Source organism: Pan troglodytes, chromosome 22 (assembly GCF_028858775.2).
Source record: "Pan troglodytes isolate AG18354 chromosome 22, NHGRI_mPanTro3-v2.0_pri, whole genome shotgun sequence".
In the NCBI taxonomy this organism is placed as follows: Eukaryota; Metazoa; Chordata; class Mammalia; order Primates; family Hominidae; genus Pan; species Pan troglodytes.
The window spans coordinates 35,088,395-35,112,818 of NC_072420.2; the positions used below are offsets into that span (position 1 = coordinate 35,088,395).

Sequence of the window (24,424 nt, forward strand, 5' to 3'; positions counted from 1 at the left end):
TTTCTGCCCTGTCACTTATTCCCTTGCTCCCAGATAATCTTCAAAAAACCAAGATGAGTTTAATTAACACTCAGAGGACTTGACAAAGACACTCACTCCCAAACCAGCTTGCGTTTAGGTCTGGAGGCAGGTGGAGGGACAGATTTTAGACTTGGGCCCTTGGGTTCACACAGATGAATGGGATGGGAGCCCATGTCCCCTCAGAAGCGGCGCTGTGCTGCTGGCGGCTACAGACAGCTGGTGAGGAGAGCTTTCTGCTTAGCAAGGGCCAGGCCTGTCTGGGCCCTCGCCCAGCCCATCCACTTCCCACCAGTCTCTCAATCGCCTTGTCAGGACACAGCCCACCTCTCTGTGGAGCTCACTTTCTGTTCACATTCCCTCTCTCCATCAAAGAGATATCTTTCTAAGGTGGTCTGCCCTAGGAACTCCAAATTGACCTGTTTCTTTCTTCCTGCCCAGATCAGACCTTCCAGCTGCCTCTCATGTACTTGTCTGTTGGGGGCTTGTGTTGATCAGGAGTGAATTCACAGTCTACCATGAATTGGAAGGTGAGTATCATTTTAAATATTTATGGCTTGGGGTTTTTTCTTCCTCCTGATTGTGAAAATTCAGAATAACAGTTCTACACCAGTAGCTTGATTAAAAAGAAAAAGTAGGTGAAAGCATAATATTTATGTTTCATTTTAAGTTAAAACATAAATGTACATTTATTCGCTGGACTTCTGGAAGAAGGTCAGGCCTTTTCTTCGAGTGTGCATTCACTAACTTCAAATCTTCCTCACTTTTCTTACAAAAACTATACCTTTAAAGCTTTACCTGCAATTTTGCATTGTGCTTTCTTTTTTTACACATTTTTTTGTAGAGATAGGGCTCCACTATGTTGTCCAGGCTGGTCTTGAACTCCTGGGCTCAAGCAGTCCTCCTGCCTGAGCCTCCCAAAGTGTCGGGATTACAAGAATGAACCACTGTGCTCAGGCCATTTTGGTTCCTTTAAAGTAGATGCAGTGGACTGAATGTTTGTGTTTCCCCAAGTTCATATGTTGCAACCGTAGTGCCCAGTGTGATGATATTTGGAGTTGGAGCTTGTAAGAGGTAATTAGGTGATGAGGCTGGAGCCCTAATGTTTGGAATAGTGAGCTTATTAGAAGGGCTCCAGGGAGCTCTCTTACCCTCTTTCTGCCATGTTGGGGGTACAACAAGAAGCCAGCCGTCAGCAGCCTGGAAGAGGACTCCGCTAGAACCCCCCTGTACTGCGCCCTGATCCTCAGGCTTTCAGCCTTTCGAACTGTGACAAGTACCTCTTTAATAAGTCACCCAGTCTGTGGTCCTTTGTTCTAGGAGCTGAATTGACTAAGACAGTGGATTAAGATCTTATGAGCAGTGCATACACAAAATCTTTCCAGTGTTTCATACTCTTTCCTGATCTTTTACAGTTGACTTGCCAACGGCATTTTTTTTCCAACTCAAACTTGAGTCTTTCAAAGTATTCAACTTAGTTTTCATAAAAACTTTTGCTTTACACAGTCATATTTCACAAGCGTAATGTTCGAATAAGTTATGGAACATAGCATCAAGTACAACTTAAACAAACTGCTTGGCGAGTAAACACACCTGACCCCTGTGAAACATTAGATTCAACTGGTGGGAGCAGAAGTTCAAGGGCAGCCAGAGAGTAGGTCAGCAATCAGGTTCCACTGAGGGAAAGGAGAATGTCATCTTAAGTCCCGGAAGTCAATAAGGTGAGGTGGAGGTTGTTTAAGAGAGCAGCCACTAAAATATATTTATTATAGTCACTTTGCAAAGTCTAATATCAAGCAAAAATCATGCATTGTCTCACCATCTAGAAATGGCTACTATTAACAATCTCGGTATATTCATCTTTTTCTGTATATATGTGTGGCGTGTTTTCATGCATAGGATCTTATTTTACATGTTTTTTCAATTATTATAAGCATTTTCTTCAAAACATCCAGTGGTTTTCTATTGCAAGGAGAAACTGGAAAGGTCTGGAAGCAGGATCAGGGAGCCAGGAAGGTAGCTTTCCCATCTTCCCCAGCTCTGTGGGGTGAGGGGCTTGGCAGGCCCTGCAGGAAGGCTGAGGGCCCAGGAACTTGTATAAGTTAAAGATGGCAGAGTGAGTGTTCTGTGAAGGGTGGGAAGATATAGGACAGTTTGTTTAGCATGCCTTGAGGATCAGAGCTCACAGTGGAAAGGTTGGGAAGGAAAGAAGAGGCAGTGAGAGGATGGAGAGGGGAAGGAGCGGAAAGCAGTGTGGGGTGAGGTTTAGGGAGGCCATTCGCCCACTGCAGTGGCTAAGTCAGTAGAGGAGAGAGGCAGTAACTGGTACTAAGGGCAAGGGTTCAAAACATTAAACCTAATGCCTCAAGGTGGTGTTTCTCACTCCTGAGCACTAGTTAAGGCAAGGATTTCGAGCCCCACTCCCAGAGTTTCTGATTGGGTAGATCTGGCTGGGGCCTGAGAATTTGCACTTCTTACAAGTTCCAGGCGGTGCTGGAGCACGCTGGTCGAAGGCAATGCGTGGGAAGTTTTCCTCTTTAATTGTAGAGTGACACCAACCCATGTGACCACTCGGGCCAGTCTTGCTTGTGACAGTTTTTTCTGTCATCAGGAACAAAGTCTGCCCAAACCTTCCCAGCTTCTGCACCAGGGAAGTGGCTACCAGGGAGCAGCTTCGTGTTTAAATACAGCCCCATCTCGTGTAGTGTTAGAAAGGAATGGCCGCAGGCCGGGCGTGGTGGCTCATGCCTGTAATCCCAGCACTTTGGGAGGCCGAGGCAGGCAGATCACTTTGAGCTCAGGAGTTTGAGAACAGCCTGGACAATGTGGCGAAACCCCGTCTCTACAAAAAAATACAAAGATTAGCTGGGCATGGAGATGCGTACGTGTAGTCCCAGCTACTCGGGAAGCTGAGGCTGGAGAATTGCTTGAGCCTGGGAAGTGGAGGTTGCAGTGAGCCGAGATCATGCCCCTGCACTCCAGCCTGGGCGACAGGGTGAGACCCTGTCTCAAAAGGAAAAAAAAAAAAAAAAAAAAGAAAGACAGTCATGGCCCTGATTGCAGAGAGCTGCAGAAGGTGGAAGGTTCAGTAGCCCGCAGTACGTCTGGTGGCCTTCCCCCTCTGGCTCAGTGGGCCATGGCTGGCAGCGACAGTCAACAGTGCTACCTGTGCGTTAGCAACAAGTATGGCCTCATTATTTAAAAACTTGGTTATTCCCATTTCACAGATATTGGGGTTTTGTTTTTAAAAATTGATGTAGATCTAGGCCAGGCATGGTGGCTCACCCCTGTAATCCTAGCACTTTGGGAGGCTGAGGTGGGAAGATCACATGAACCCAGGAGTTCAGCACCAGCCTGGGCAACATAGTGGGACCCCAGCTCTACAAAAAATCAGAAAAAAATAGCTGGGCATGGTGTCATGTGTCTGTAGTCCTGTCTACTCGGGAGGCTGAGGTGGGAGGATTGCTTGAGCCTGGGAGGTCAGGGCTGTGGGAAGCCGTGATCATGCCACTGTACTCCAGCCTGGTTGGAGTCTCAAAAAAATATTCATATAGATCCAGTCCACCCTGGCAGCATTCATTTTCCTCCCTGAAGGTCTGTATGTTTCAAGAGATGTAAGGGGTTTGTTAAAAGGAAATTGGAGGAAGGGGTTTCATACCACTGAAGGTTAGTGCCTAAGAGAGGGGCAGGAAGGGGGCCCCGGAGCCCTTCGCTTTACCCTGTGAATGTTCTTGACCTCTGCTGCCCTTGTGCTGCGTCCTTCTCAGTCCACACTTCTGCCTCTTGCCATGCGTTTCCACTGCCTGTAAAACAAAGTGAACACTGAAGCCTCCCACTAGGGTCCATTGGCTGATGCGTTTCCATTTCCATGGGTTTTCTAACTTCTGGATGAGAGAGTACATTCCTGCAATTGCTAAAGCTGAGTTTCCTATCTGGATTGTAGATAGCTATGGGCAGTAACATGGGCTTTGTTATATTAGTAATAGGGCCCCGGCCGGGTGCAGTGGCTCACACCTGTAATCCTAGCACTTTGGGAGGCCGAGGTGGGTGGATCACGAGGTCGGGAGTTGGAGACCAGCCGGCCAACATGGTGAAACCCTGTCTCTACTAAAAATACAAAAAATTAGCTGGGCATGATGCCGCATGCCTGTAATCCCAGCTACTCGGGAGGCTGAGGCAGAATTGCTTGAACCCAGGAGGTGGAGGTTGCAGTGAGCTGAGATGGTGCCATTGCACTCCAGCCTGGGTGACAGAGCAAGACTCTGTCTCGAGAAAAATAATAATAATAATAGGGCCCCATAGGTTTATTCAGAGAGACTGAGAAAGCTGGAAGAGATTAGCTTTTCCCAGTGTGAGTCATTGCCTCAGGTAGCCTGGAAAATCCTAGCAAACAAAAAGAAGTTTATACAACAACATTCTTTTCATAGCTGGTTTGTATGCATGGCGTCAAACCTTCACCTCTAAAATGTGAACCTTCAAGAAAACAGGATTTCAGGGTTTACTGGAGGGAGGGGATTAGCCTAGGTCTGAGGGAAGAAGAACCTGGAAATGAAGTCAGTGTTTAAAGCTCGTCATATTTACCAGAGTAAAAAGTTGAAAAGTTTCACTTTCGGAACTTTTTAGTCTTTGTACTGATGCCAGAGTGATCTTTCTGAAGTGTATGTGTTGTGCTTATTCTTTACTGTTAAAACGATATCATGGTTGAAAACTATTAGCTAATTACTGAGTGTTCTTGTGTTCTGTTTTAGTAAAATTAAAACGATTTAAGTATTTGCGTCCCTGCCTCCTCCCATGATTTTCATTGTATTTCTATCATATCATGCTATATCCTTCTGCAAATATCCATACATAACCAGTTAAATGATTTCAGAGGTAGCGAGTCTAGTTGCCTCTGGAAAATTCAGTAGCCAAGCCATAGTGTATTTGCATATTGTAAATGTGAAGTGGATGGGTGTGAGGAATGAATCATATATAGTACAGGACAGCGTGATGCTACAGAGTTGGGCTGTGGAGCATTTGGAGCTGGGTCAGGCCCTGCCTCGCTGACTGCTGGCCTCCCCGCCTCTGCATTTTCTCGGCTCCGCCGCAGTCAGGGCGAGCCATCTGCTCATGGAGGTGGCTAAGGGCAGAAGGGAAAGCCGCATAAGGCACTTTGCATGCCCTGAGTTCCCAGTCTACAGCAGCTGATGCTACAGCTTCTAAGCGTGAAATCCACATCTAGTTCTGAGTCATAAAGAGTTTCGATACAATCATAGGAACATTCATCGACATACACTGTGATTTCATGAATTTCAGTTTATTGAAAATCAGGCATCAGTGGAAGGGAGACTGGCCCCGGGGTCAGAATGTCCTTCCAACTGGCTCCTCATGAGGGAGCTGTGGGACCCTCAACCTCTCAACCTCCAGGAGCTCTTCTTTCCTTGCTCATATAACCAGGGGGTCGAGTAGGTCCCCTTGAAAGTTCTTTCCAGCCCCCCGGTTCTGTGAGCATATTGTACACACTAACTAGGTTCAGATCAACTTCGGTTAGACTATTAGAGGGAGGTGCACATGTATCCCCCACAGTGGAATCTCATTGGTATTTCATATAATAAGTGATTGACAGAAATAAGGATTTCATTGGGATAAAATCCTACCTGGTCCTGTAAAATAATGATTGCTCAACCAAAGCACACCTTTTCACTATTTGGGAGGGAATTTTTAATCACACAAAAAGCACATAAATATCATTCAGGTCATGCTAACCATGTGTATGGAACTAATATTTGCTTTGAAGTACTATTGCAATATATAGAATTTCACACAAAAAACCTACTAGTGCAAAGAGTGAGTAATTCAAATGCATAGTGTTTCCCTAGACTTTATTTTAGTGAATGGGGTTGCAAGAGCAGTTAGTAGGTAGCCATGTTTTAATGTTTTGAGTTCTGTCGTGTTTTATTTTACCAGCAAGTGCCAGTGCTAGTGAGTCTCTAGAAACAAGAGAAAATCCCAGAGTACTAAAGCTGCAGTTTCCAGAAGCAAGGTCTGATTCACCCTTACTTTGTAGATGAAGGGGCAGGAGCTCAGAAAGAAAGGAGCTCATTGCCCGACCCAGGTCACACGGTCAGTCGGTGGTAAAGTAGAGCTCTGACCCAGGCCTCCGGGCTCCAGCTCCTTTCACTGGATCTGGCTGCTGCCTCAGAAGCAACGGCCTGGGTGATCAGCAGGTTGCACGGTTGAGCTGTGAGAGACCAGAGTCCCCACGCCTGTGGATGACCGGTGGTCCCCTCCATGAAGCCAGCCGCAAGCAAGCAGCAAAGAGCAGAGCTGTAACTTGACTGTTGGCCCCATGGGGATAGAGACCTTTTCTGCTTGGTCTCCAGGGTAGCTCCAGCCCCCTATCCTCGTGCCTGTTGCAGAATAGGTGCTAAGTAAATATTTGTTGACTGAAGGATCATAAAAGAAACCTCCCATATCAGTGATGGAACATTAGTTAGCATGGCTTCTTTCTTCTTGAAGGTTCTTGAGCACGTGCCCCTGCTGCTGTATATCTTGGCAGCAAAAACATTAATTCTCTGCCTGACATTTGCTGGGGTGAAAATGTACCAAAGAAAAAGGTTGGAGGCAAAACAACAAAAACTGGAGGCTGAAAGGAAGAAGCAATCAGAGAAAAAAGATAACTGAAGGTGAGTCCACAGCACCCAACCTTGCAAATGGGAGCTGGCCAGTGGGTTGGGGTGACCAATCAATGAACAAGAGAGGTCTGCGACCTCCCTGTCCGTCGGGTCTGAAGGGCTGCGTGGGGGCATGTGGCCTCACCTGTTCTCTAAGGTAGAACTGCTCCACAAAGGGCCAGGTGTGCAGATCCTGGTCCTGGGATGTGAGTGCTGCTGAGCCAAGGTGCACGGAGCATTAGTTCATCCTTCTTGAAACCTGCGGTGGCAATGGTTCTTGACAGGTATTGGGTTAAGAATTGAGGACTCAGTGACAGCTGTGGACCTTCTTCCCAGAGAGGCACACATACTGAAACCATCTGCATTTGTGTGTGGGGAGAAGTTTGCAGATGTGGGGAGTCACAGGTCATTTGAAATTCCAAGATTAAGAAACCCTGTTACCTTTAAGATAAAGTCTGACTCCATGGTATGACAAATAAATCCCTTCCCAGTCTGGTCTTAACCCAGACCTCATTTGCCACTTGTGCCCACTCCCCATCCCCCTGCAGGCCATTCCTCAGCCACCATGGCCTTTGGCCTTGCTTATTAGGTTCTTCCCAAGGACCTCCTCACCAGGCCTGAGGGTACACTCATCGTTGTCACCCAGTGCCTATCACAGTGCACACTGGTGGGCTTAGAACACACTTGGGGAGTTACAATACATCAAGGCACCAGAAAGTTCCTGTTAAGCCCCTGTTACAGATTTAACACATGACAATTCACAGTTACCTTGATTCCAGTGTGTTGATGCAGTTTCTTCACTTTGCAGGTTGAGTTCTGTACTTTAAAAATCAGGGGATTCAGCCAGGTGTGGTGACTCATGCCTGTAATCCCAGTGCTTTGGGAGGCAAAGGTGGGAGGATCACTTGAGCCAATGAGTTCAAGACCAGCCTGGGCAACATAGTGAAACCCTGTCTCTACAAAAATTAAAAACAACAACAACAAAATAAAACTTAGCTGCACACTTATTGGGTGTGTAGTCCCAACTACTCAGGAGACTGAGGTGGAGGATTGCTTGAGCCCAGAAGTTCAAGGCTGCAGTGAGGCATGATCACACCACTGCACTCCAGCCTGAGTGACAGAGCGAGACCCTGTCTTAAAAAAAAAAGGATTCAAATATGGTGGCGGTGGGGTTCTAGATCTGTGGTTCCCAAACCTAGCTAATGATCAGAATTGCCCAGGTGTTTGTTTAAATGAAGATTCCCAGGCTTCAGCCCAGAGAGATTCCATAATGGCTCTGGTTAGGTTTGGGTGTTGGTTTTTGTTGTTGTTTTTAAGATAGGGGATCCTACTCTGTCATCTAGGCTAGAGTGGTGCAGTGGCACAATCTCAGCTCACTGCAGCCTCAGCCTCCTGGGCTCAAGCAGTCCTCCCAACTCAGCCTCCCGAGTAGCTAGGACTACAGGAGCATGCCACCACACCCGGCTAGGTTTTTAAAACAATTTTTAGTAGAGAAGGGGTCTTGCTGTGTTGCCCAGGCTGGTCTTGTACTCCTGGGCTCAAGCGATACTTTCGCCTCAGCCTCCTGAAGTGCTGAGGTTACAGGTGTGAGCCACTGTGCCTAGCCTCTGTTCTTTTGAAAACCCATTAGATAATCCTTAGGTTGTCTTCTCAGCAACAGGTCATTGTAGGAACCACTGGGCTAGGTGGCCTCCCAAACCCAGCCCACTCTGAGATTCCATGCTGAATTCCCTTGCAGTGCCGTCAGGCTTGTTGAGGCTAAAGACCTACTGATGAGGAATAGTAGCAACACCTACTAAGTGGTTATTCTGTGTTGGGGACTTTGCTAAGCATTTCATGCACAGCTGTGTTATTCAGCCCTGATGACTCTGTGAGGCATGTTCAGATTGAAAGAATGGCTCACTCTACATGGTGAAGAACAGAGTCAGAAATTGATCCCAGGTCAAATGCATTCAATCAGCATGGCCAAGCCCAAGCTGTGCTACCTTCCTGAATACAGGCAAGTGAGCTCGTAGGGATGCTTCACTCTGTTACTCACCACTTCCGGCAGCTGCCCACTCGCTGGTCCCCAGTGAACTGTAGGCTTTTGCTAGATAGAAGTTACTTTCTTTCTTTCTTTCTTTTTTTTAAGGTGTTTGATTGACTGAAATTTAGGAGTAGGCATTACGATGGGGAGGAGAGAAATTCAAAAGGGTGAGGGAAGGCAGTTTAAATTAAAATGTTGCTGATTGAATTTATATTCCTGACAATCCCATTTTGTGTGCTAAACTGATCAAAGGAAGAAAAGATGAGATGGAAGATCATAAAGGCTTTGTTCCTCCCACAAACATCAGCAGAGACCTGCATTTAAGTCAGGGCTGGATGGCTTAGAAGCAACTCAGGGAGTTGGTCTTCCTCTCTAGGCTGGCAGCTTCTTAAAGACTAGAGACTTGCTTCAAACAAAAAGCGTTTTCAGGCCGGGCGCGGTGGCTCACGCCTGTAATCCCAGCACTTTGGGAGGCCGAGGCGGGTGGATCACTTCAGGTCAGGAGTTCAAGGCCAGCCTGGCCAACATGGCGAAACCCCATCTCTACTAAAAATACAAAAATTAGCTGGGCGTGGTGGCACGTGCCAGTAATCCCAGTTACTTAGGAGGCCGAGGCACGAGAATCACTTGAACCTGGGAAACAGGTTGCAGTGAGCTGAGATTGTGCCACTGCACTCCAGGCTGGGTGACAGAGTGAGACTCTGTTTCAAAAAATAAATAAATAAATAAAAGGGGGGTGGGGTGTTTCAGATGGAAGGGAAACTGATGCTAAAAATACATTCGTTAATAAATAGACTTGAGTGATAGACTTGAGTGGTGTCCGCTTGTTAAGTTTAAATGGCTGAGCATACGTCTTTATGCTGAGCAGTAAACATCAGGTATACTCTTATCAAACATTTCCTACTCATCCCTTTGGTTTTCCCTTCTAGATTCTGCCATGTAAATGTCAGCTTGAGTGGACTCCAGCTGAGAAGAAAGAGAAGAAAGACTTAATTACTGAATAATTTGTCAGAGGATAAACTCCCAACCTAGACCTTTCACTTAAAATAGTGTGAATTTGTGTATGTTTTTAAAAGAACCAGTACTGGCTGGGTATGCTGGCTTTTACCTGAAATCCCAGCACTTTGGGAGGCCGAGGCGAGTGGATCGCCTGAGATCAGGAGTTTGAGACCAGCCTGGCCAACATGGTAAAATCCTGTCTCTACTAAAAATATAAAAATTAGCCAGGTGTAGTGGCGCGCGTCTGTAATCCCAGCTACTCGGGAGGCTGAGGCAGGAGAATTGCTTGAATCCGGGAGGTGGAGGTTGCAGTGAGCCTAGGTTGTGCCACTGCACTCCAGCCTGGGCAACAGAGCGACTGCGTCTCCAAAAAAAAAAAAGCAAAATTAAAATTAAAAAAAAAATAATGACCAGTATTTTGTTTACTAAAATAAAATGCCTTTGTAAAAAAAGGAGTCGTGGCCTTTGGAATAAGTCAAATTGTGTATCTCTTTCTCTTTCTCTTACACAGCACCCTCCACCCCGTGTTGTAAAGCGGGGGGTTTGTAAACCTACACCTCCCCCACCATCTCAAGCTGGGGGGTCCCAGGTGAGAGGCTTCCATAGAGGACAAGGTGGTGCAGAAACATCTGCTGTGGGAGTGGGGTCCCCAGCACTGGGTGCTTCGGCCAGCTACCCCCGACCCCAGGCCCCCTCATAGGCTGCCCTCCCATACCCTCCTTTCTCATCTTTTCCTCCTACAGGTGCTACGCCCCTGTGAGAGTGTTTTGGAGTGTTTTCATTGTTAGGGTGGAGGGAGGCTGTGTGTGTCCAGGAAAGGTGACTCCTGTGTTAACCATGAGGGTCCTCGCAGGGAGGAATCGTTGGGAGCCCTAGGGTGTGTTTTGTCCTCTCCTCACCTGTTTGCTCCTTGGGATTTGCTGATGAGAAATGAAGGGTAGGGCACCCTAGGAGCCACTGGAACCAAGGGCAGGGAGGATGGGAAGATGTTTTACTCAGCACCTAACACACGCAGATCCCTGTGACAAGAGCTCATGCTCTCCCACTTCTCGCAAGACCCCAGAGTGGATGGGGAGTGAGGTGGCAGCAGCTGGCACTGGAAGCAGGGCGGAGTGTTTGGTCTGGTTGCTGATGGCTGCATGGGAAACTTGCAGGAGTGTGTGTTAGTAAACGTCTCCCCGTCCTGGCCCAGTTTGTGTCGAACATTGCGTTTTCCATGTGGGGAGTCAGGGGAGTTCCATCTTAAATTGCACTGTGCTTGCTGGATGCTCTTCAGCACAATTTAGGAAGCAGGAAAGAATTTACAAAGTTCTGAGGACAGACAGACCCTGCTCCTACAAGCTGCAGTGCTCACCATAGTCAAAGTGGACTTTCACGTAAGCCCAGACCTCATTCTCTCTGAAGGAGGCCGCTCCAGCCTTTGCCAGGAGCCCTGGTGACTTTATTCTGCCTAATCCTGCTGCGGCCTGGGGTCCTGTTAGAACGTGAATGGAAGACCACAGCAGAGGTGGGATGCCCTTGGATTTCTGCCATCCCCACGCTTTCGTGACATGCTCAGATGGGGCCTAGAACTGACCCTGGGCCGTGGCCTACCATCCTCCCTTTGTCAGGGCCTCCTTGCACCCTGGCAGGTTACCCCACCCACCCTGGCCCATGTTCCTGCCCCAGGGGCCTGGCCTCTCTGCTGCCCACCCTGCAGGTGTAGGGTATCACCTGCTCCTGCCTTGGCTGGCATCAGACCTACTACCTTGGCACCACTTTCCTCCCTCATGCCCACCCGCCTGTGTGCCTCATAAGTCCAAGGCGGAGGATCTGCTGACCAGTAGACACTCATGTGCTAAACACAAGCGCTTTTCTAGGCTTTGGGATTTAAAGCTACACTTTGGAATTTGTGGAAGATCTGGCCATCTTGGAAAATTAGGTAGAAGGTGACATAAGGACTGGACTAAACCACTGATCATCCCAACAGTGCCCGTGGCTTTTCTGTTTTTTGTTTTTGCTTTTGTTTTTTTAGAGATGAGGACGTGCTGTGTCCCCCAGGTTGGAGTGCAATGGTACAATCATAGCTCATTGCAGCCTTGAACTCCTGGGCTCAAGCGATCTTCCCACCTCAGCCTCCCGAGTAGCTGGGACTAGGCCCTGCTAATTTATTTATCTTTTGTTTAGAGACAAGGGTCACGCTGTACTGCCCAGGCTGGGTGTAGGTTTTTTCTGAAGAGCCTTTGGGAGTTTTGTTTTTGCTTGGTTACTTTTCCTATGCACCCTTCTACCACTAGGGGGAGATGATTAATCACTAATTGAAGGGATTTTGTTCGTTTTTTACGTTTTGGGTTTTTTGTTTGTTTGTTTGTTTCAATAAAGAAAGAGTTTAATTGCAGTAAGGCAGGCCGCGCAGGAGATGGAGTTCTTATTCAAATCGGTCTCTCTGAAGGCTCAGAGGTTAGGGGTTTTCAAGGCGGAGTTCTTGCTATCATTCCACTCCTTAGGTACATGAAGTTGGTAGATGTGTAGTTTGATGTTAAATTATTGGGTGGATGCATGCACCGCTGGTTGTAGAGACTGGTAAAGCCCACTAGCAGGACCCCACCTGGACCACAGCAATCCCTCAACCCGCTGGACCATCACCGAGAACAAACACAAAGGACCTGAAATGCGTTGTGAAGGCCAGAAGCCAACATCCACATTCTCCACCCACGGAGAGCCCCAGAGTCCCTCATGCACATCCTGCTTGATCTGTTACACACATTCACACATTCGCAACACATTTGTTTGGTTTTCAAGCTTACAACATATTAGAAACAGAAAGGAAGAAAGGCTGTCAGCAGCAGAAATACCTTTGAGCAAGAGGGACGGTCTTTGAGAAGCAGACTTGAGAACTCACCATGTGCTCTTCATGCGCCAGACACTGCAGCAGCCACAGCGTCCCACATGGGATGCCACACGTGATGATGTTATGTTCATGGTGATGACCTCAGGCGTGAAGAAGAGGTTCAGCCATTTCACACAGTCTGTTTAACAAGCACATACATAACACAGACATACGTGAGGAATCTCAGAAACCAAATAATTCAAACAAAGAGTCTGGGATTCTTTCAAAAGGGTTGCCTCTGCCAAGCTTTCTTCAAATTCTGTCTATAGGGAAACGTAGCTGTCAATGTCTCATTCCCGAAGACTTCCAGATGCCTGGATCTTTAGAGTTCTCCACCTCACCCCGAGTTGATTACACAAATGTTCCTGGAGCTTTGCTTAGTGCCCTGCTCTGTGCCAGGCCCCACAGGCAGAGATGGCAGGGACCCAGGCCTGACGTTGGAGAGCTCCTGACCCACTGCTAGAAACCCACGCACCATCACACCATGAGGGAGCTCCCTCATGCAGGTCTCATCTGTGTCAGAGTGAAGCCAGAGGATGGACGGTGGAGAGTCTAGAAGGAGAAGAGAAAGGAGGATGAGTTCTCACACATGAGCAAGCAGGAGAGGCCATTTAAAATGCAGACTCTGGCCTGGTGCGGTGGCTCATGCCTGTAATCCTAGTGGAGGCCGAGACAGGAGGATCACCTGAGGTCAGGAGTTTGAGACCAGCCTGGCCAACGTGGTGAAACCCTGTCTCTACTAAAAGAAAACCAAAAATTAGCTGGGCGTAGTGGTGCATGCCTGTAATCCCAGCTCCTCGAGAGGCTGAGGCAGGAGAATTGCTTGAACCCGGGAGGCGGAGGTTGCAGTGCATCGCACCACTGCACTCCACCCTGGGTAAAAGAGTGAGACTCTGTGTCCAAAAAAAAAAAAAAAAAAAAAACCTAAAAAATAAAAATAAAAATAAAAATAAAATGCAGACTCCTGGGCTGGATTCCAGGTCCACCGCATCAGAACCTGCAGGAGAAGGACCAGGAATTTGTGATACGAACATCCCCAGGCAATTCTTGACCCTCCTTTTGAGACCTACACTGTAGAAGATGGGCAGAGGGAGAGGCAGCAGGAGCCCAACCTGGGAAGGAGCCATCGGGAAAGGTGGGAGGAGGGGCAGGAGACAGCGCACGCGAGGCAGCAAATCCTTCAGCCCTTACTCCCCAAGAGCTCACAGCTGCCTCCACAGAGGGTAACGGTATCATCCCCTTTTCGCAGATGAGGAAACTGAGGCAGAGAGGCCCTGCCTAAGGTCCCCCAGCTGGTGGGAGGCAGAGACAGGAACCAGCCCTCATGGTCTCACTGTGAGACTGGACTTTTCACACCTGTGCTGTCGAGTCTGAGCCAAGTAAAGTAAAGCGAGAGTTTTTGTACTTCGAAGTCTGGGACATAAAATCTTCAAGATGTCAGCGTCAGTGACACGATGGTGACAGAGGCCAGCATTGCTTGTTGTATCTTTTTCCATCCTGTTCCTATCTACACTTCCATTCTTCTGTTCATTCTGCTTGCATTTCCCACCCTGTGACCTACTCTCCACTCAACACACAGATGGTTTTCATGGACACACACACACACACACCGCACACACACACATCACTCACAGACGCACCCTGTGCCCAATGTCAAAAGACAAAACTGCAACAAATTTAGTCATAGACCTCATTGTCTTTTATTCTTGATTCATGAATGCGGCAGCCTCCCTTCTATAAAACAGAGCAAGAGCTCCCACCGGACAATTGCAGAACAGTGGGCTTTGTAAGGTGGGGACAAGGAAACAGAACAATAGAAAAGAAGCTGATGGGTTAACATCAGGTTACTTCAGGACCTCCTAATCATGCTGACTCAGGTAGACGAGAAGCTCCTGTTTTCAGGAAAAACTAATCTGTTTGGGGACCTACCTGCTTCCTTATTAAGGTTTTGGGTTGATTATATGGCTCTTAGCATGACTGACTCCATTTTGGTTTGGTTTGGTCTGATCTGTTGGGGCCTAGTGCAGGATCTCAGTCCAAAACAACAGCCTCCCATAATTTTTGTTTAATGCTGGGTCAGTGGTAGGCTTGGTTCACTTGGGCTTCTGCCTGGGTGGGCCTTCCTCTTTTCCTCCTTTTCTCTCTGTGGTGAAATCCCCATTCTTCTTTCTGTCCTCCACTTCAGTTTCACCTCTTCCTGCAACCCTGCCCACAGCTCTTCAGCGCCAGGCCCTGGACTCTCAGCTCTCACTACGCAAATCTCCAACATCTCACTGAGTGGGAGGTGGCCCCCACCTCCACACCAGACCTGGACCTTGAGGGTCCAGGCTTGTTTTCCTTGGTACTCCTGGCCCTGACGCACCCAGCCAGGCACACAGAAGGTGCTCCAGTATTTGATGAGTGGATGACTGGTAGCACCAGAGGAAAGGGAGCAGGGAGTATGGCCAAGACCATTAGCTGCCTTCCTCAGTGTTCCTTCTCCCCTTCTCCCTAGTAATAGAACCCTGACTTTTACCTGGCCGTATGGTCACTCAAAATAAAGGACTACATTTCCCACCTTCTCTCGCAACCAAGTCTGGCCAATCAGGTTTAAGTGGAAGTGTAGTGTGGGACTTCCTGGAAGGATCTTTAAAAGGGACAGGATGGGCCCCTCTTCCTCCCTTTCTCCTGTTTGGCTGCCTGGAATACTAATGCAATCGCTTGTTCCGCAGCCACTTTGGACTAAGAGGTGAGTTTGAGACCTGAACCAAATCTAGGACAATGGAGTAAAAAGATAGGATCCTGGGCTCTCAGTGACCATGAATCCATCATTTCACCCCTGAACTGACACCTTGACACTTCTTATTTTTGGTGGTGGTGGTGGGGTGGCTTCTATTTTGTTGGCATCTCTGTGGTCTATTCATAGTTCACCTGTTTTAGCTGACACATGGAGCCAGTTAGAGATGGGCGCAAGGGCTTCCTGATATGAAGACTTGGATTCTGGTCCTGACCCTCCTGTTACTACTGTTACGTACGTGGCTAGGTGAGTCGGTCACCACCCTAGCCTGGCCTTTGTAAAGTGAGCTCAATGATCACTGCCCTCCCTACTGTACAGTGTTTGTCTGAACTGAATGAGGTCAAGCATGTAAAGATGGTTTGCATGTGGCAGGACAATCACAAATGGAAGGAGTGTATACTACCTCGGTGGGCAACTCAGCCACCAGTTGGCCAGGCAGGGGCTCCATCCAACCCAATTGGATTGAGCCAATGGCCAACGAACCCCATTTGCTAATTTACCTCTTAGGTCCTTGTAGGGGCAGCACCATTTCCTAATGCACCCCCACCTTGAAAGCCACCTTGATCCGTGGGAGGGAGAGGGGCTGTGGGTATTAGTGATGGGGAAGGCCAGAGAGGCTGGGATGTTCCATCAGCCAACCACTCAGAAGGAGAATAGTGCCACCAACATCAGGAGCTCACTTCTAGTGGACATGTCTAGAGATATGTGGCTCAGCCCTGCGTTGCTGCGTGTGGTCACCCGCTCTTAACTAAATACAGTGCTCTAAATATGGCTGCTCCCAAAGAGACTGTGGGCTGTCCTCACCAGCCATCCTGTCCCACCCCCACCAGAAGAAACCTCTTCTTATTATTAATTCCCTAACCGATTGCAGATATTGCAGATGGTCTTAAAGGAAATGCCAGAGAACAAAGTTTCCTCTGATCAAAGTATCTTAAGATGTGTCCACCCTCATTAGATGCCAGCGATAAAAAGGAACAAAAGTTTTTCTCAAAGAGTGAAAAGGAAATGAGATCAGTGATGGCAGGTCTAATTGTGGACATGTTTGCTTCGACCTTACCATGGACCACTCACTCAGTGGGTGCCAGACACAATGCAGTGGCTTGGCGCAGGTTATGTGATTTTTTTTTTTTTTTGAGATGGAGTCTTGCTCTGTCACCCAGGCTGGAGTGCAGTGGCACGATCTCGGCTCACTGCAACCTCCGCCTCCCAGGTTCAAGCGATTCTTCTGCCTCAGCCTCCTGAGTAGCTGGGATTACAGGCATGTGCCACCATGCCAGGCTAATTTTTGTATTTTTAGTAGAGATGGGTTTTTGCCTTGTTGGCCAGGCTGGTCTCGAACTCCCAACCTCAAATGATCTGCCCACCTTGGCCTCCTAAAATGTTGGGATTACAGGCGTGAGCCACTGCTCCTGGCCAGGTTATGTGATTTTAAAGTCCCACTGTATTTTATTAAGGAGTTGATTGAGCCTCAAGGAAGTAAAGCAACTTATCCAGAACATATAACTACGAAGCTAGAAACTCAAGATTCCAACTAGGTCCATCCAATTCCAAAAGCCCGGTGAACTTTCTATTACTTTCTATGGGAAGTTTTCAGGTTTAGTATAAAGCAACATTTCTTAATTATGAATACAATCTTATGTAACCAAATTGCACATTAAAGGGTATTCCTTTTGATCCTTCTTTCCTCTTTTCTAATAATTTTTACAAGGCCTCAAAGGAATAGAACTCTAAATCTGTTTTATTAAATTGCTTTAGTTTTCAAACAAAAATAGCTCCTGTTGGTTTATCTTTAGCTGATAACCTAAAAACATTCCTTTTTTATCGCTGTAAAATAATGTGTCTTTAAAGGATATTCTGTCTCCTCTTTTATGTTGAAATAAAATTTTTTGGTGTCCAGGGGAGTTGGCCATTTTAGCGGCTGGTGTCTCATCTGAGGTCAGAGGTGAGTCTTGCGACATAGAAATGACGGGGGTGAAAAAGGAAAAGCTCAGCTTCAATAACTAAGCTAAGCACGGTGGTGAGGAGCATGGGCTTCAGAATCTCTTGGCCCCAGTGCCTTGCCAGTGCCTCAGTTTCCTCATCTGTAAAACAACTGACAGGATTAAGAGAATTAAATTATAATAGTTATGCGTTAGTGGCAAGGCAGCATGAAGAATGGCTCTAAGCGTGAATTCTGGGTTGAATCTCTCTGGGCCTCAGTTTTCCACATTTATTTATTTATTTATTTATTTATTTATTTATTTATTTATTTATTTTGAGAGGGAGTCTTGCTCTGTCACCCAGGCTGGAGTGCAGTGGCACGATCTCAGCTCACTGCAACCTCCACCTCTAGGATTCCAGTGATTCTGCTGCCTCAGCCCCCTGAGTAGCTGAGATTACAAGTGCCCGCCAACACACCTGTCTAATTTTCGTATTTTAGTAGAGATGGGGTTTCACCATGTTGGTCGGGCTGGTCTCGAACCCCTTACCTCAAATGATCTGCCCACCTCGGCCCCCCAAAGTGCTGGGATTACAGGAGTGAGCCACGGTGCCCAGCACGTGTAGCTGTTGGTGCCTATTATTCCAGAACCGCAGAGGCATGGAATAAACAGGATGTAGGGCAAAACCCACTCATCTCCCAAAACTCAGGCCACCCACACGTGGGCCTGCACAATGACAGCACATTGAAGTGACCAAGGAAGTTTGAGTACCATGGTTTGCTCTCAAGGAACTTAAATCCTAAAACGTACATGAAATCCTGAGGGAAAAAGACCTCACAAATATACCATACAATAGGAGTTATTTCACCAGGTTAATTGCCAATGAGAAATGCAATGTTTCTATTGGCAGAGCAAGACTTCCTTTAGCACCTGTGGCTGGCTGAACAGTGGCCACCAAAGATCTCAAGGTCCTGTTCCCTGGAACCTATGAATGTTGCTTTAGATGGAAAAAGGTCTGCCTATGTGACCAAGTTAAGGATTTTGAGATGTGAAGATGGTTTTAGATTACTCAGGTGGGCCCTGAATGCAATCTCAGGTCCTTATAAGAGGGAGGCAGAGGGAGATTTGACACAGGATGAGAAAGTGGTGTGGCCACAAGCCCAGGAATGCCGGTGGCCACCAGAAGCTGGAAGAGGCAAGAAACAGGTCCTCCCTGGAGCCTCTGGAGAGAGTGCTGCCCTGCCAACAGCTTGCCTTTGGCTGTCTTCTCTGTCCTGTCCTGTCCTATCCTTTTTCTTTTCTTTCTCTCTCTTTTTTTTTTTGTTTTTTTTTGGAGATGGAGTCTTGCTCTGTTGCCCGGGCAGGAATGTGATGGTGTGATCTCGGCTCACTACAACCTCTGCCTCCCAGGTTCAAGTGATTCTCCTTCCTCAGCCACCCAAGAGCTGGAATTACAGGCGCCCACCACCATGCCCAGCAAATTTTTGTATTTTTAGTAGAGATGGAGTTTCACCATGTTGGCCAGGCTGGTCTCCAACTCCTGACCTCAAGTGCTCCTCCGACCTCAGGCTCCCAAAGTGCTGGGATTACAGGCATGAGCCACTGAGCCACCGTGCCTGGCCTCTTTCCCTTCCCGTCCCCCTTCCTCTTTCCCTTCCCTTTCCCTCCCCTGCCCCCTTCCCCCCTGCCCCCTCCCTCTCCCCTGCCCCCTCCCCCCTCCCTCTCCCCTGCCCCCCTCCCCCTCCTTCTCCCCTCCCCTCCCTCCCCTCCTTCCTTCCTCCCTCCCTTCCCTCCCTCCCTTCCTTCTTTCTTTCTTCTTTCTTTCTTTCTCTCTCTCCCCTCCCTCTCCTCCTTAGCCCCCCTCCTTTCTCCCTTCTCTCTCTTTCTTTTTGAGACAGGGTCTCACTCTGTCACCCAGGCTGGCGTGCAGTGGTGCGATCAGAGCTCACTGTAGCCTCAAGCTCCTAGGCTCAAGCGGTCCTCCTGCCTCAGCCTCCCGAGTAGCTGCAACCACAGCCACTACATCTGGCTTAATTTCTGTTGTTTTAAGCCACCAAGCCTGTGGTAATTTGTTTCAACAGTCACGACAAACTAATATAGCACTGTTGACTGTCAAGTGAGGCCTGCAACAGTGGAAACTTTATAGTTCTGAGTGGTCAGCTGTTTGAGGTGTGATTAATCTCCAGGAAAAATGTTACCAGGATTCCCTTTGTAACCATGACAAAATGCTGAGAAGTGGTGGACACTTAGTTGCTGAAAAGCACTGAACATTCGCTTTCATCTGACAAAGCCTTTCTGAATAATACAGGAAGGTTCAGGAGGGAAAGAAGGCAAGCAAACAATGGGATGCTTTCTGCACATGGCTGTCAGGAAATTCTGGGTAGAAATTCTTTCTTTCTTTCTCCTTTTCTTTTCTTTTTCAGACAGTCTGACTCTGTTACCCAGGTTGGAGTGCAGTGGTGCAATCTCTGCTCAATACAACCTCCACCTCCCAGGGCTCAAGTGATTCTCCCACCTCAGCCACCCTAGCAGCTGGGAACATAGGTGTGCGCCACCATGCCCAGCGAATTTTGGTATTTTTTGTAGAGACGAGGTTTCACCATGTTGCTGGCCTCGAACTTCTGAACTCAAGCAATCCTTTCACCTTGGCCTTCCAAATTGCTGGTACAGGCATAAGCCACTGTGCCCAGTCCAGAAATGTTCATAAATTGTTTTTTTTCATAGACCTTATTTTTTAGAGCCATTTTTTAGTTTCATGCAGAATTGAGTGAATTGAGTGGGTGCCCCACCACCCACCACCGCTACCAACATCCCATGTAAGTGTACAAAATTTTTTTTTTTCTTTTACAGGCAGGGTTTCACTTTGTCACCCAGGCTGGAGTGCAGTGGACAACCATAGCTCACTGTAGTCTCAAACTTCTGGCTCAAGTGATCCTCCTCCCTCAGCCTCCCAAGTAGCTAGGACTATAGATGCATGCCACTCAGCCCAGCTATTTTTAAATATTTTTGTAGAGATGAGGTCTTGCTGTGTTTCCCAGGCTGGTCTTGAACTCGTGACCTCAAGCAGTCCTCCTGCCTCGGCCTCCCAAAGTGCTGGGATTGCAGGTGTGAGCCATTGTGCCCAGCCATAAATTATTCTTTTTACACACCTCAGAATGATTACCTCTAAAATGACTGTCTGAATGTACATAACCAACAGTGAATTTTATGATATGTTTAACAGGGGTCAAGTCTTTTTCTATAAAAATGAAAAAGACAACCACAAATTCTTACAACGGACATCGGCAGCAGCCCCAAACCTAAATAGGGAGGTGTTGTCCCAGCTGCAAGTGGCTCAGCTACAGGGTCTCGAGATGAAACTCCACGGCACAGTCTAATGACCTGCTGGAATTTCTGGAGTTGGCGGGGAGATTGGCTGGATAAGTGGTCTCTGCAGACCCCCATGCGTGCCACCCCTTTGCCCACCATAGCCCACTTGAACCCACCACTGTCATAACTTTCCAGGTCCTAACTGGGACCACCTACTCCCCTTGGAGGGTCCGGATGGAGTTTCCCCTCTGCGGCTGCCTCTCACTCATCCTCCACCGCTTTGCTGACAAGGAAGGAAGGACAATTGGGAGGAGGGAGTCTTGCTTGGCGACCATCTGGACAATATCTCGCCCATGGCAAGCTGGATCCCTGTGGATTACTTTGGTGGGTGGAAACTCGTTGGCACACTATTTAATTTGGGCTTTTTGGGGGATGACTGCACACTGGTTCTCTTTTTTTCTCAGACCTAAATTTCGACCACTCAACCTTTCAGCCTGCTCACCCCTGCTTATTGCCATCCACCTTTGGGCTGGGTTAGACCTAATCCTCCCCTTGACAAAGCCCTCAAAGTAGCCTTCACAAGATAAGAGTCGAGACCCCTAACTTACCAACAAATTTTAATGAAACTTCTAGTAAACTCAAAGCGCTTTGCCAACATCCTTAGGAGCAACCCAGTTCTCGCAGCACCCCATGTGAGGTCACTGTTGAAGTATCTTTGGCTGCAATGGTGTGGAATCCATCTCGACAGAGTTGACGGTAAAGACCAGACATGTAGCAGCCTCACTGCTTGTTGGAGGAACCGCCCTTAAGAAAATTTCCCAAGATAGTAGTTTTCCCATCTCCGTACTTTGCTAGTTAATGTTCTCCACTTGCTTGCGTTTATCCTTTCAATTCCTTTGCTAATTAAATGGCTGAAAAGTATACATTGGTAAGAATAGCCACTGTCAATGGAATGCAAACAAAACTCGTTTCTGTTATTGATGATAAACCATTTCAGAGAAGACCAGGCTGAGTCTAAAGGGTTCAGATAATTACAAGGGGAAGGCAGAGAGAGTAGTTCATGGCCACAGGACTTGGCCACCTCTGGGCAACACATAATGCTTGCTAAGCTAATGACTGTAGGGATATAGAACTGGCCCTCAGCCTCTCTGTCTTCCTTTGGCCTCTGCTCTTCCTGCTGCCTTCTCTCTTTGACCACGATGACACACTTTCCGTAGGCCTTCCTCACCACATCACAGAACTCAGAGAAGAGGCTGTCTTCTTGTTTGATACACAGCTCGTCTCTTAGGAACACCCGATATTTCCAAGGCACCCATCCTTGACTACCCGCAGCATGCACAATACACCAAGTTGGGGTTTGTATGAAATATCCATCACTAATATCTTCCCCAGTTACGAGACTTTCTGGGATATTGGTTTCCCCAAAATATACGGTCTTAAATCCATCATATTGCAGTGTTCTCAGGGTTTTCAGATATTGGAGGCATTGCTTCCTCTTGATGCCATCAAATTGACTTCTGATAATGACATTTCTTAAAAGAGGGCTTGCAAAGCGAGGCATGGTGGCTTCTCAAGTGTTTTTAAAAGCTTGCACATCTGCATCTGGGGAGAGATGGCAAGTGGGGGATGATGACCTCATAAAGGGCTTTCTTACAGCGGTGCCAGTCCCACGCATACACTTCAGATTTCAAGCATCATGGAATAAATACTCAGAACAACTCCCTGCTGACCCATAAAATATGGGAATTGCAGACGCTACCCATAAAAATGCTACTTTGACATCACTTCTGCAATAGGTCTGAGACAGAGGTTGGCAATCTTTTAATAGTAATGAGCCTACCCATTTGGCTTAAGATGGGGAGAAATGTTTACATTCATTCATCCATTTCAAAAATATGTACTGAGCACCTGCTATACACCAGGCATTGTGCCAGGCACCAGGGGTATTGTCATGACACACCCAGGGAGTCCTGGACTTACGTGTTGTGTGTCTGTGTATGCATAGAATTTGTGCCAGTTGCCTTCCCATTTGCACAACTAAGAGTGATTTTTTCCAGGTGGCAGAAGGAAGGTATGGCAAATTGCAAAAGAAAGTCAGTCTGCACACCTAGCTTCCACTGGAGCTTGCAGGTCTTTTTTTTTTTTTTTTTTTTTTTTTTTTTCTGAGAGGGAGTCTCTCTCTGTTGCCCAGGCTGGAGTGCAGTGGCACGATCTCGGCTCACTGCAACTTCCGCCTCCCGGGTTCAAGTGATTCTCTTGCCTCAGCCTCCCGAGTAGCTGGGACTACAGGCACCTTCCACCACGCCCGGCTAATTATTTGTATTTTTAGTAGAGATGGGGTTTCACCGTGTTAGTCAGGATGGTCTCGATCTCCTGACCTCGTGATCTGCCCGCCTCGGCCTCCCAAAGTGCTGGGATTACAGATGTGAGCCACTGCGCCCACCCGGAGCTTGCAGTTATTGAACTAATTCAATACCTCATCTTGAAAGCACTTTTAATTTTATAAACTCAGGCAAAATGACGGTTTGCTTCAAACTCTAACCATCTCTTCCTTTGTATTTTCTTGCCTCTTTAATCAGAGCTAAAGACATTTCATAAAATGGGCATGAAGGATGAAGACGTGGACAAAATGATTGGTCAGGTCCTTTGCTCTACTGTTGAATGGAGGAGGATTTTTTTTTTCCCTCACACAGGGGTTTTCTTGGAGCTCAAGTTTGGATGACCCCAGACAGTAAGATAATCTCATCATGGTAAAGTTAATATGAAACATGTGGTCTCCAAACAGCCTCTCCCAGAGGCCAGGATCAGCAGGTTTGAGTGGATAATTGGCTTGTGGTCATTTTCTCATAGGATTTTTCTTTTAGTAGTGGAAACTGTTTTTCAAATCAAATTTGGATGCCAACTATGTGGAACAGAAGTGTGACTGCTCTGGTGGAAGTGGCAATGGTAGTCCTAGAGTCTCCCTGTCAGCCACACCCTTTGTCTCCCCCTACCCAAGGGACCCTGTGGCCTGGAACCGCAGTGTGAAATGCTATATAGTGCAATGAAGTCAATTCTAAGACAAGAGTTCTTTGCCTTTCTCATCTAATTTTTAGTTATGGATATGAGACGCTTGTTCAGAAGTATGGAAAAGTATATATAATATGTTATCTTTTAGATGTGGGCGTAAATATGCTTATGTATGCAATGTGCTTATATTTTAACGCATAAACAACATGAATAAAGCAAACACTGTAGACTTCTTCAAATGTATCTTGTTTTACAGTTTTCATTTTGGAAAATGTCAACACTTTTACATTAAAAAATATTACTCAGCCATAAAAAAGAATGAAATCACGTCTCTTGCAGCAACATGGACAGAACTGGAGGGCATTATTCTAAGTGAAATAATTCAGAAACAGAAAGTCAGATGCCACATGTTCTCACCTTTAAGTGGGAGCTAAATAATGTGTACACATGGGTACAGAATGTAAAATAATGGACTTCGAAAGGGAGGCTGAGATGGGAGGACCATTTGAGGCCAGGAGCTTGAGACAAGCCTGGCCAACATGGTGAAACCCCTTCTCTACTAAAATGCAAACAAATTAGTCAGACATGGTGGCTGACACCTGTAATCTCAGCACTTTGGGAGGCCAAAGTGGGTGGATCACTTGAGGTCAGGAGTTCAAGACCAGCCTGGCCAACATGGTGAAACCCCATCTCAACTGAAAATACAAAAAAATTAACTGGGCATAGTGGTGCGTGCCTGTAATCCCAGCTACTTGGGAGGCTGAGGCACGAGAATCATGAGCCGAGATTGCACCACTGCACTCCAGCCTGGGCAACAGAGCAAGACTCCATCTAAAAAAAGAAAAA

General features: G+C 47.2%; 3 protein-coding genes across 7 annotated transcripts in view; 2 read left to right on the plus strand and 1 right to left on the minus strand.

The window, feature by feature from the left end:
* Nucleotides 1–459: 459 nt before the first annotated feature.
* SMIM11 (small integral membrane protein 11) lies at nt 460–23,821 on the plus strand. Of its 4 annotated transcripts, XR_008541434.2 has the most exons (4): nt 460–548; nt 6,517–6,683; nt 19,684–20,076; nt 20,765–20,885. XR_008541434.2 is itself a non-coding variant. In XM_009457239.4 (3 exons), exons 1-2 carry the CDS (start codon nt 537–539, stop codon nt 6,679–6,681), a joined length of 177 nt encoding a protein of 58 aa, XP_009455514.1. In that variant the 5' UTR covers nt 460–536; the 3' UTR covers nt 6,682–6,683; nt 23,149–23,821. The 4 variants fall into 4 exon arrangements, 3 of the variants coding, with proteins under 3 accessions (XP_009455514.1, XP_024208198.1, XP_003949206.1); XM_009457239.4 differs by lacking the exons at nt 19,684–20,076; nt 20,765–20,885 and adding an exon at nt 23,149–23,821; XM_024352430.2 differs by lacking the exon at nt 19,684–20,076 and having other exon boundaries at nt 20,765–20,899.
* The window catches only part of LOC104008051 (small integral membrane protein 11B), a 47,342-nt gene continuing 23,378 nt past the window's right edge, over nt 461–24,424 (plus strand). The window contains exons 1-3 of one of the 2 annotated variants that reach the window (XM_054675093.1): nt 461–548; nt 20,765–20,953; nt 23,149–23,821. In XM_054675093.1, coding sequence (XP_054531068.1) covers nt 537–548; nt 20,765–20,953; nt 23,149–23,154 — 207 coding nt within the window. In that variant the 5' untranslated portion in view covers nt 461–536 and the 3' untranslated portion in view covers nt 23,155–23,821. Of the gene's footprint in view, nt 549–20,764; nt 20,954–23,148; nt 23,822–24,424 lie in introns of those variants that run through there. The other variant, XR_008541433.2, reaches the window with a different exon arrangement.
* Nucleotides 21,154–22,191, minus strand: C21orf140 (chromosome 21 open reading frame 140). Its single transcript, XM_003949158.5, has one exon. It carries the CDS (start codon nt 22,128–22,130, stop codon nt 21,375–21,377), a length of 756 nt encoding a protein of 251 aa, XP_003949207.3. The 5' UTR covers nt 22,131–22,191; the 3' UTR covers nt 21,154–21,374.